Source organism: Anabrus simplex, chromosome X, assembly GCF_040414725.1.
Source record: "Anabrus simplex isolate iqAnaSimp1 chromosome X, ASM4041472v1, whole genome shotgun sequence".
In the NCBI taxonomy this organism is placed as follows: domain Eukaryota; kingdom Metazoa; phylum Arthropoda; class Insecta; order Orthoptera; family Tettigoniidae; genus Anabrus; species Anabrus simplex.
In genome coordinates this window covers 195711554-195724534 of record NC_090279.1, presented here as the reverse complement: position 1 = coordinate 195724534, position 12981 = coordinate 195711554, and the positions used below count along the sequence as shown (strand labels likewise).

General features: G+C 38.4%; 1 protein-coding gene across 3 annotated transcripts in view; it reads left to right on the top strand.

The window, feature by feature from the left end:
• The window catches only part of Set1 (SET domain containing 1), a 112317-nt gene that overhangs the window by 52433 nt on the left and 46903 nt on the right, over positions 1 to 12981 (top strand). For all 3 annotated transcript variants that reach the window (XM_067159020.2, XM_067159019.2, XM_067159021.2), the window contains exons 7-8: positions 7590 to 7719; positions 10066 to 10254. In XM_067159020.2, the coding sequence (XP_067015121.2) occupies positions 7590 to 7719; positions 10066 to 10254 (319 nt within the window). The remainder of the gene's footprint in view (positions 1 to 7589; positions 7720 to 10065; positions 10255 to 12981) is intronic.

Genomic DNA, 12981 nt, shown 5'->3' with positions numbered 1-12981 from the left:
AAATTAGTCCATTCTAGCACATAAAATGTACCAGCCAACAACAGGTTTGTTTAAAATATTTCCTTGAAATACTGAAACTCTGTGCAATTTTACATGCTTTGAACTGCAACGTTTGATATGTTATATGATCTTCAATATGATCCACCAAAATACACTTCTATTTTCACACAAAATGGTTTTCAGGTTTTTCTTCACTATCATTAGTTTTGGTTCTTCCAATACCGAATCATTCATGGTTGTTGTATGTCATAGTTACAAATTGCCACTCTTGCACAGTTTTCTTTTGCAAATTCTGTAACACTCCTCTTGAATGAGGCTGTATAAAACAATTGTTTCTTCATTTTTGCGCAGTTGTAACTTTTGGCTTCTGATCTACATGGGACACTTCCGAATCATGCTCGTGCACTGTAGCTACTATACTAACAAACATCACATGATTGCTGGGACAATGGGAGGGGAGGGATGAGAAACACTGTTTGCTGTTACACGAGTGTGATAGACTCTATTACTTGTCAATTTTAGGCAAAGGTAAAATAAAAAATGCATAGATTTTACGTAAAATAATTATTCTTTTCTTACAACTTCAGTTTCTTAAGAGGGGTATTATAGGCAAATATAATATGTACTCCGCACTGCTTTACTTCTAAATTGACGTTTTGGCCAATTTTGGCTCTGTCTGGTGGTTATACGCTGAAAGTTAGACATCCAACCAGTCCCAAGCTGCCATTCATATCGACTTATATCAGCAGAATACGATCTCGAAACCTAGTTGCCAACTCTGATATTTACATTCACTACGTGGTTAACCTGTCTTGCTCAGCGTGTATGGTATTCGGTACGGTTCGTGATTTTGCGCATTTTTCTTCAGTAATTTGTGTTTTTCATGTTAGTCTTTATTTGTCTATTATAGTACAGTATAGCGTAGTTTACAGTTTAGCGTACGGTAGCGTAAGTTAAGTAGGTTCAAAAACCGTAAAAGTAGTTAGTGGGACGTAAAGCAAATAACTGGTTTAGTAATTCAGTGTATAAAAATAGCTGAAGTTGTATTTACGCCTGTGTATTAGTTAGTGTACTTAGCTTGTGTGTGTTTAGAAAGTCTCAGTGTAGTTTGGGAAAGACAAGGGGCAAGAAATTGACTCTGAGATCAGTGGAATGTTCACTTTGTAGGCCATAACCTCCCTCCTGTGTGCCAGCCATTATTGGTGAGTGATGTGATATTTCCTCACTCTCTTTTATTCTTAATAATGCATTCTTTATTGTCGCATGTTGTTAGTATGTGAAATTTTTGTGAATTTGTTTCCAATCCCGATTTATTAGCTTTTCTGAGTACGGTATTGCATTTTACGGGGGGCTGTTTACTGCGGTCGTATTGCATCAGCTGTTCTTGCGGCAGTAGCGAGCTGGCAACAGAGGTAAGGCAACGCTCATTTGCTTTGTGAAACGTCAATTTGGAAGTAAAGCCATGCGGAGTATAGACACCATTCTGCAGAAATCAGTGACTTTAGTAGTTTATTGTGATTCTGAAAAGGAAATTTTATATTATCGCTTTATAATGACTGGTTATGAAGCACGAGGTGGTGTGCTATCACTTGTTCATAAGATGAAGGTATCTTTGAGGTACTTACCTGATCCTGGTGTTAAGTCGAGAGGAAGAAGAGAACTTGCTTATATTTTTAAGTCTGGTAAATGTCAAGTGGAATCTGTTAATTAAAAATTAAAGTTTAGTTTATACTTAGCTGAGCAGAGTTGCCCATACAGTAGAACACTGGCCTTCTGAGCTCATGTTGGAGGATTCCATTCATACTCAGTTCCTTGGTATTTGAAAGTGATTAATTACGCCAGCCTTGTGTCGTTAGGTTTACAAAATCATAAAAACCACCTGCGGGACAAAATTATGGCACCTTAGCATCTCTGAAAACCGAAGTGGGACATAAAACCAATAATATTAAGCATCATTATTAATTTATACATTATCAAAATGATCATTTCTTTAAAAACCATGGCAAAGAAAAGAAACTCTTATGACTCACAGTTCAAATTACCGGGCAAGTCAGCTAAACTGTTCAGGTCAGATAACTCTTGAACCATCAAAGAGGTATGAATTATTCTTTTTTAACTTTTAGTAACGTTACCTAGGGGCTCAAAATCGAGCTTGCAATACTTTTTCAGAATTTCAGTATAACAGTACTAACTTTGTTTTTAAAAATGGAATTGGCGCTGTTCTCTACTCCTATCTTTAGACTAATGGACATCGTAAATTCAGGGGTGTGATTATTTTCAAAATCTGTCTAGCACTTCTTGATATTATAAAAAGTCTTCAGACATGCTTAATTCATCAGTTATGAGTCGCCCTATTCAAATACATCTTTAACCCAGTCACATAATTTGACGACCCTAGCTCGCAAAAGTTATTTGTGGCATATGAATCCAATGACGAGCTCGGCTCGCGGCGATGCACTGCTGTATATCAATACATGTAGTTCAGTTACTAACTCACAGATGCCACTTGTATGCATTCTGAGCTGAAGTTTAGACATGTGGCTTCGGTTATTTCCTGCGCTCCAGGTTATCGCACACTTCTGGAACAAGAGATAAAAGAATCTTTGTTCATATCATTTCTCTCACGTCAGTTGCAATCATGCCATCAAGCAGATGTGTTGGTGTTGATGAAGATGGAATACGAAAGCTAATAGATAGTGTTTTAGAGAGTGATTATGAAGACGGTGATGTTTGTGATGACGAAATAGACCAGTTCGAGTTTGAGTGATGCGTGTAGTAGTGCTGATGACACGGAAAGTGATACAAAAGATGACGGTGGGCAAGTGTACGGTGAGACCACGCGATCTCCCGAGAGGCCGTAGTTTTGTGTAGGCTGTGGATATGTCATTGAAGATGTACATACTTTTAACTTCTAAAGGGGTAAGGTCCCTCAGTGTGTTTTTGTGGTGCCGACTTCACCATGGCCCACATGCTCACGGTGTGTGCCGTAGTGCGGGATTTAAATGGGTTTTCTCAGTGAACTGCTACGGTATTTAAATATGATGCGAATGGGTTATCTGGGCAGTCAAGGAATGTGCTACATATGAACACGTGTCTGTTATGTACAGAGATTCTTTCCTTCTTCTGACAGGTATTTGCTGTAATATGCACATAAATACATCATGATAACACTGTACAATTTAAAACCTGTTATATCATTATGGGAAACAGGTAAAGGACAATACATGTATGTGATGCGTTATAAAGGACAAGATTATTATCCTGATCTGAAATATAAACCATCGTCTCCCTTATTAATTACAGTATCTTTAGCCTTTATTTGTTTATTCATGATATAAATTCAACTTTGGTAAAATTTCAAATATTTTGTGACATTGATTAAATCTCGTGACAGGATAAGAATGAATATACAGCGCCCATGGCTCTAATGCTGGGTATAGTAAACAATGCAGTACATTTGAAAAAAAACAATGTTGGTACCACTGTCTCAACAGATATTGTCACTATGGAAGGTACTGCTCATTTTTTGGTATATCTTTTTGACACATCATTGATGAAGACCCTACATGGGTTGCTAGCATCACAATTTCTCTTTCGAAAGGGAAAGGCAGTATCGGAGAATGTTCCTACTATTGACCTATTTTTCTGCTTTGCCATACAGTGAAGAACTTTGAGTTTTTCCTGGACGCACATCGCCCCAAATCAGTGCTGTTTCATAAAAGGTGTGGGAACAGTTCATGCTATACAACCTATACGTATTTGGATGGAAGGACACGGTAAACAAGGAAAATCTCTCCAAAGAGCTTTCTTGTATCTTGGAAAGGCCTTTGACAGGGTGTCTCGTGATTTTATGTGGTATACACTTCGACTGCAAGGTGTACCAGAAGTATATATTCGATGGATCGAGCTACTTTTATCAGAATGGCCCCAACTATATCTGATGTGCCGCAGAAATTTCTGCAACTTCTCCCATTCACATTGGCACTGATCTGCGCGTGGCTTCGTTTCTCTTTCTGTTCATCATTTGCTTCGACACCATCAATACAGAATTATTCACACTGCACCCCTGGACTCTATTCTATGTTGACAATATCATGGTTGCTTGTGAATCCTATCAAGGTCTGCAGTGTCTGGTCCATTGTTGGTAAAAAAGTTTCGACAATTTTGGCCTGCATCTTAACATCAGCATACCTGCCAATTTTTAGGGGGAAGAAATAGGAAGATTTTTTAATTCTTGGATTTCATCACATATATTGCACCTCAGTCTAGGTTAAAAAGGGACAGGATAAAAGGCATGCATATCTACAGTTACATTGTGAATTGACCATTAAATTTAAAACCAAGAAAACATAAAATTGTGTACAAGAAAATGTACCTAATCATTCTCATTTATGACTCTTACATACGAATAATAATAATATCACACCGACACACGCAGCAAAATGCATAATAGTTTCCTCTATTATATGGTAAAATGAAAACAATGTTTAGGTATCTCTTAACTCTTGGAGATGAAGTTTGTTATATTTTTTGGTCACAACGTGAAGAAAAAATACCAGAAACTGCCACCGACACAACTCCCTGAAATACATTTAACTCATTAAAACTATGAAGTAAGAATGAACACAAATGCACTGAAATACGCAAAACTACCACATACAAAACAATTCAGTATATCTCAAACATTATTAACATATGACTTTGACAGGACGATTGCTGTCCCAAATCCCCAGCTGTAAAGCACACACGCTGCTGTGGTGAGTGGCAAACACGATACACGAAGGCGACGGACGATACACTCGCAAAATAAAGCATTAAATAAATAGCTTGAAAATGAAGTTGCATAAATTATACAAGCACATAAGTATTTATCCTTTATCCTAGGGGAAGAGTATTGACCGTACTGGAGGTTATATTGGTCAAAAATAGGAAGAAGTAAAAATAAATTGGAAAATCGGAAGAAGAGTTAAAAAACGGAAAGTTTGCGGGTAAATCGGAAGGGTTGGCAGGTATGCATCAGGAAACCCAATTCCTGAAATGTGTGGAGCAAAGCAATGGGTTGGTTAATATTGACAGTGTTGACCTTCTTAAAACATCTCAGTTTAAATATCTGGGTTAATTTATACACTCAGATGGTAACACGCTCCCAGATGTCCAAAACAGAATTAATTACTGCTGTCTGGATGAAGTGGTGCCAAGTCACAGGAGTTCTCTCTCATATGAAAGAATCACTGTCCCTGAAATAAAAAATCCTTAGAAATATCATCAAACCATTGGCACTGTATAAGAAATAAATTGACACGAGGGTCCACCTTCTCAATACAATATATCAAGTAAATAATGTTACATCAGCCTTGGGACTAGTTCCAGCCGCTTAGTGGCCATCTTCACCCAAATAAAAATTAAACAGATTATGTGATAACCAAAACATATGTGTACCAGACAAGACAGTGTTGCATGAATAATTATAACATTAAAATACATATAATAACAAAAATTATGGTTATGAACTTCTTGTCATAATATGATGTCTTCAACCCAAATGCATCCACCCACCATGTGCACTGACATTGCTAGGAATCCGCCACCAAGCTCGATAGTTGCAGACGCTTAAGTGTGGCCAGTATCCAGTAATAGGGAGATAGTGGGTTCGAACCCCACTGTTGGCAGTCCTGAAGATGGTTTTCCGTGGTTTCCCATTTTCATAGCAGGAAAATGCTGGGGCTGTACCTTAATTAAGGCCACGGCTGCTTCCTTCCCATTCCTATTCCATCGTTGCCGTAAGACCTATCTGTGTCGGTGTGACGTAAAGCAAAAAAAAAAAAAAAAGGAATCCGCCAACTATTTAGTATGCAACCTTGGTGTTGCAAGCTTTCAGTTAAAACAGTATAGCGGGTGATCGACTGCATGTATTATCATGGGACCTGTTTTATATCATTGAGAAATTCCACGCTATTGTTCATGACACAAAAAACAGAACAATATAGAAATGTAACACACAAAAATCCCTTTGAAAACTTAAACTTTCCACTAACTTATAGTACCTCAGAAGTTCTTTAGTGTATGGTATGGCCTTAATTATACGACACGAGCCTAACATTTGCCTGATTTGGAAATAAGGAAATAAAGGGAAACCATTCACAAGGCTGCAAATGATGAGATTCGACCCTACTATCTCCCAAATACGAACTTACAGCCGTATGTCTTGCTCGGTATATTATTATTATTATTATTATTATTATTATTATTATTATTATTATTATTATTATTATTAAGGTTCAGTTTGAGGATCAGTGGTAAAGTGTTTGCATCCAGGTTCCAAAATCGTAGGTTCAAATCCGCCAGTCATAATAAGATCTCCAGGGGCGGGAGAAAGTCCATTTGACATTCCATGTCGTATGATATTACTACACGAAAGATTTCTGGTGATACATTTCGTGTTCATTCATGCACAGGATCACTCATAACTTCTTCCTCACTATCACTGCTGAAATCGGAGCCTAAAACATCAAGTAAGCTTTTAATTTCGCTATTACTGAGCGTATCGCGCAACAAGCAACTTCCTTTTCAGCCATCTTGTCAACAACAGAATACTGATTTCTCGATAGATATTTTAATCAATTCTCTTTGCCAAAGAAGCGTACCAGAGCACTCTGGTGACACTTTGAGACACCGAGAACATATTTAAGTGGAAACGTTTCCAGAAAAAGCCAACAGATGTCACAAACATCTCCAATATGTGACCTTGCACCCCGGCGTATCAGGCCACTTGTGGAGTCCTGGCCCAGCCGCTTGAGCATGTATCAGTCCGCTTACGGGTGCATAGGAGTTAAGTTGACTTAGGACCTCAGACAAAGAAGTAAATGTCTATAGTGAAATGTACAGTATATCTAATGTCTGATGTGGAACAAGCACCGACTTGCTGGAGGAAGGAGGCAGGCCATGTAAACAAAAGAGTGGATAGGGAACAAGCACATTGGCACTGTATGAAATCCAATGTAGCCCAGTCACAAACAGACAGAACAAACAACTGCATGTCAGGGAATTAAAAACACTTCACTGGCCACTGGGCCTCGCTCGACTGGGCCAAGTCAGAAGTGAGGATATTCGGACATCATTTGATGTGGCTGCAATTGCTACCAAGCTGTGCAAGAGGATCGTGTGCGGTGGTTTGGCCATGTACTGCACAGCAACAACCCTTCAATTCCAAGAATGGCACTAGACTTGCATCTTGAGGAATGAAGACCACAGAGGAGATCATGGAAGAATACTGCAAATCTGATTGAGTACCTTGATAATATTACCATAAATGAAAACAGATTTCCGATATCCTGAACGGTTTGAGTTATTTGAAGCGAACATTTTAGTTGACTCGCCCTCTGTATAGGTATGTACACATGTATGTTTAGCACACAGAAAACTCCAGGAATATTTTTGAAGCTCAGAATGCTGTACAATTTTGTTAACTTTCATAGTTCGCCTTTATTAATCAAAATAGTGCCATTGATATATATCTGTGACTTACTAGTAGCTATGGTGTTCGTAGATCAATAATAAAGCCCTCATAAGATGAATTTTGTTTATTTCAGTGCTGTGCTCGATCGCGTGATCAAAGAACTGAAACTGATCTTAAAACGTGACTTTGACAAGAAGATGGTGGAGAACACCGCCTTCAAGTCGTTCGAGACATGGTGGGACGAACACGAGAGGAAATCGAAGGTAAGTAGCAAGGTCTTCATAGTTTTCCCATTGGAGACACTATTAATATTCTCTGATAATTATACTATCATACAGTGATTGGCAAAAAATGATCGCACACCAGGAAGGAATTGTGGGAATTGCACAAAACCTGATTTGGGTGATTGTAACGTTGATGCAAGTACAGTATTAGAGCAAATTATTAATTTTATAGTGGAACATTGACCACCTGCATTGAGGCTCTTAGTACCCTGTCGATCCACCCCTCGCTTGGATTTGGGCAGGCTCGGAGGCATACAGGTTTCATATCATATCCTGCAACGTATCTGTTCAAATTTGTTGCAACTGGTTCCTTAGATCTTGTAAACTCCTAGACTGCTGAAGTAAGCATCATAGGTGGTACTTGACATCTTCAGTTCATTACAAATCAGGGGGTGGGGCAGGCCACAGCAGTGTGATGTTGCGGAGAAATTCCTGCGACACCCTTGCTATGTGCAGCTGAGCATTATCTTGCTGGGATAGACTGCTTGGAAGCCCTGCCACAAGTGGCTGCACATTTGGTCGAAAGATGTCCTGCACACATTGCTGTGACATTATTGACCTTTGTATCACTGCTAGGGGTGACCGTCTGTTGTATAGCCATCAAGACCATCACACCCACAGTTGGGGTGGTGTCACAGCACAACAAAAGCAGGATTGAGGTGCCCACCACAAGGTCTCCAGACACAAACATAGCTGTTATCAAGAGCACAAAGAGAACCTGTATTTGTCAGTAAAGACAACCTGGTTCCATTCTCAGAAGTCCAGGTTTTTTTGCTCCAACAACACTGCAAAGTAGTGGGTAGGTGTCAATGGCAGGGCACATAATGGGCGCCGTGAGAGCAAATTCCGTTCAGCCAAGTGCCTGAAAATGATTCGGGCTAACAAGGGCCCGAGATGGTGTTACCTATCCCTGTGTGGCAGGCAGTAAAACAGTTGGATCTGCATGTGCTTCTCGGAGGATCCAGCGGTCGACTCTCCTCATGGTCAGTTGAGGGTATCGTGTGTGCGTGTCCTCACGCGTCCACTGGTCCCAACACACTCTAAAAGTCTGTCAGAATGGCATAGGTGGCTGGCGATTCACAGATACAGGGTAGGCAAGATTTACACAACAGTCTAGTACATTCGAGTAGCCTGTGCGAACCCTTTTATAGATCATGGATGAGAGCAGATTCATGGTCTCTGGTGATAAGACTGTCGACTAATTGTGTTACTGTACTAACCATTTGACTATCTGCCCGAGATGTAACTGTATGGCAAGGCTTGCGGCAAACTGACAATTTGTTCTTGGTGCTTGATTTTATTTTTTTAGTGAGTATATTTATATCATCTGTATTTATATTGTAGGCTATTTGTTGCAAATGCTAACAAAGTGGGTGATCATCAAGCCTTTCATTTTTCAATGTGTGTTTTTTCTTCTATTTTTTGATTTGAGACTGCATGGACTACATAATAACCAATTTCATTTCAGTGTCTAGATCTTGTTCTCCTCCTGGCTTTGACATCCTACCAGTATTTCTTGAGCCCAATAACCAGCACCTTCTTGTGTTCTTCAGGTAGAGGTCTTCTCCATCTTTTGGGTTTTGTTTCCATCTTAAAACCTTGGTACCTCTTTACTATCTAAATTTGACCCTGTCATTGATTTTACCTTCTGAGATACAAGTATCTATTAATATTTATTTTGAAATAGGATTTATTGTTATTTGAAGTCTAGTACCTTTAAATCAGTTAAATTCACAACACTATCAACACTGTTGAAATTCTTTCATAATTATGCTATCATATTTGCTCCGTTATACCTTTTGGATTAATCTTCCTATCCAGTTTCAAGTCAGGTTGTATGTATGTATGTATTTATTTATTGGTTCTCTGTGTCATCTCTTGATCAACATGTATCTTCCTTTTTTATATTGTCTTATATCTTTAATGTTCTCTTTTTCTTTTCACCATCCTCTCCATAACATCCATAAGTGTGTCTCCTTTCAACCAGTTACCCTGCAAGTTTCTCTTCCTATTTCTTATTGTCGGTAGAATTTTTCTTCTTTCTTTAACTCTTTTTAGCACCTTGTCATTTGTCACTTTTCAATCCACCTGATATTTTCAATCCTCTGTGCAGATGGCAGTGTTGGAAGATTTGGAGACTGTCCTTGTCTTGTGTTCTCATTTTTATCTTTGTCTCCTTATCTATTTTCTCTCTCCCAATACTGACCTGTTGTTGTGTGTACCCTATTTTAAGTTCCTAGTAATGTTCCTGTCTTTCTGTTACTTAATGTATTATTAATGTATTTTTAGTGTGCTGTATATTTTAATACCGATTGTGATGTCTAGGCACAAAACAGCTCGATGGACAGTACGGAAGGTGTTAGTCAGGAGAAGTCTACTCCGAGTAGTAAACAGGAAAACATTCTCAACTCTCTTCTGGACACTGGCCGTGAGAGTTTGGGGCTGGATTCCATGGGACTCGGTGGTTTCAGCCTTGGCTTCAGAGCTGCTCTTCCCAAAATGCCTTCCTTCCGGGTAAGTTAAAATATATACCGTACTTATTCGCATAATGTTCCCCCTGTTTTTACTTTTTTTCGATCTAAAAAGATGGGGATGGAAAATTATGTAAAACTAAATTAAAAATGGAAATGAAAAATTGAACATAATTACCTTACTTAAGATACAAAATGTATTTAGGCCTAAGACTTGTATAACTAACATTTACTGGTGTGCTAGAAGCCACAATAGTGACTTTTCCAAGTGAACTCGACAAATAGTACAAAATAATTGAAAATATGTATAACACAATTTTAATAAAAAATCTAAGGCAATGCATTCCCTAGCAATAATTATACAGAAACAGTCATCTTTTAATGTTAAGTGAGATTTTGCTGAAGATAGGAGCCAGGTACCTGAAGTAAATTAGAATACTGTATTAGGGCCAAATCTGTAAAATTGCCTACGCTAATTTGTATTTCACTTCAAAGAAATAGACTTATCATGTCATTCATAGTCGTTTTCTTCTGAAGTCGTCTGCAATGTCCTTCTTCAAAAAGAAAGACTGTTCCTTTTAATGAAACGACAAAGCCACCCTCTGCTTGCTTTAAAATCAGGAGTTTTCAAGGTTTGTGCTGAAACATCTCGTGGAAAACTGAAAAGCTATCATTTCTCAATTGATTTTTGTAACAAAGAACTTACTTTTCAATTTGTGGATGCTTCCCGGTTTTTGGTCCCGAAGTGATAAAGTTGTTTTCTTGATACACCGTATTTCTTCTTTCTGCTTCTGCCAGTAACGCAGGTGTGACGGTGCTACGGAAAATTTACGAGATGCAGCACGATTGCCATTACTTTCGGCAAATTCTGTTACAGACAATTTAAATTGTGCGTCGTAGCTACTGTTTTTCTTTACCATCACATCGCTAACAAACACTTGGCACAACACGTAAGAGCAAGTCACAGCTGATAAGAAGGGCGAGTTATGGCTAGCTGTCGCAGGTGTATTCTGGCCTTGGGCGCTGGAATGTTGAGTAATCAGTCACTTCCTCCTCTCGTGGCATGGGAAACATGAACTGGAATTTCCAAACTAGTTCCCGATTTCCATACATCACCATGAATCATGAAGGCAAAAGTCCATGGATCGCAATTAGTGGAAACTAGGGGTAAAAATATGCGATTACAGTAAAACCTCGTTAATTCAAAGTCGTTGGGACTAAAAAGTCGGACTTCGAATTACGTGATTTCGAATTAACCGCCAGTTCACAATTCAGAAGTACCAACCCTCGCTGCGTTACAAAATATTCTAAGGCCCGTTACTGCATGCAGTTAACCTTGATTCACAGTTTATACCTTTCAAATGCCATGAAAAAAGAACTATTTCCAAAATGTATCCAAGAAGGTGCATTTACAGTATTCAAATAATGCACTTGGATATCTCACTGGCAAACATAACCTCACGCAACGAAAGAAAGAAAAAAAAGTACGATTCAAAGACGAGAAATCTATGCTGGCTCCCATGTGCAAGTACTTTATTCATTAAATTACTATACTGTAAGCATTTTAGATGCCTTGTATTTACACAGAAAGTGCCCTATGTCCTTAAATCGAACTTTCCTATGACTATCCTTGTACAATTTCCCGCCATGGCACTTCTCTTGTACTTCAGAAATGTAAACACTTGCCAGGTCACAAAGTATTCTAAGTCTCATTAATACATGCGATCACCTCGATTCACGGTTTAAACCTTTCAAATGCCATGAAAAAAGAACTATTTCCAACATGTATCCAACAAGGTGCATTTACAATGTTCAAATAATGCACTTGGGTAAATAACTTACAAATATAACCTCACGCAACGAAAGAAAAATATCACACAATTCAAAGACGAGGATAAATTATGCTGGTTCCCCTGTGCATCAGCTGTCAGCATCGCCAGTATTCGCGGATTCTGTTTTCCCGCACACTGCCCGTTGCGTAATATTACGGCGTTTCTTAAAAGTTTGAATACAAAAGAATTCCGATTTCATTCAACTTAGTAATCATGAAGCGCGCTGTAGATCCACCGAAGTGAGTGTAAATGCAGAAAGCTACGGTACCACTCCACGTTCCAGAACACGCGTTCTATTATGACGCGGATAAATTTCGAGGTTGAAATTACTCTGTAACATACTACTGTTTTAAAATGTAAAGGCAGTTTCGAATTAAAAGTCTAAATTTCGGTAATGGAGCTGACATTGCACTTCGAATTACGAATTATCCGTATTTCGAATTAAACAATTTAAATAACATGCAAAACTGTATCTCATGTTTCCGGGAACGAGACTTTCTTCGAATTAGGCGGGATTTTGAATTATCGAAGTTCTACTGTATATATATATTTTCCAAATTTTCATTCTAAAAGTCTGGGAGGGAAAATTACGTGAGGATATACGGTATTGCTTCCCTTTTGAAACATCAGATTTCAAGAAGCTGCTGAGTGTGATTGAAAAACTTTCCTCACTCTATGTTCATTAATTTTATTCTCTTGGGAAGTTTTGTGGAAGAGTTATTTTTTGATGGGGCTTGTTAACTATGGAACTGGCAAACTTAAACTCCATACCAGCAGCCTATCATAATATGGCATTATAATACATCATTGTAAACTAGATAATTACTAATTATGAATACAGTACAGTAAAACCTCATTGAGACGTTTCTGCAGGGGACAAGGAAAGAGAGCTTGTTAATGGGAAAAAGTAGTATTGAATACACAAATAAAAACTATCT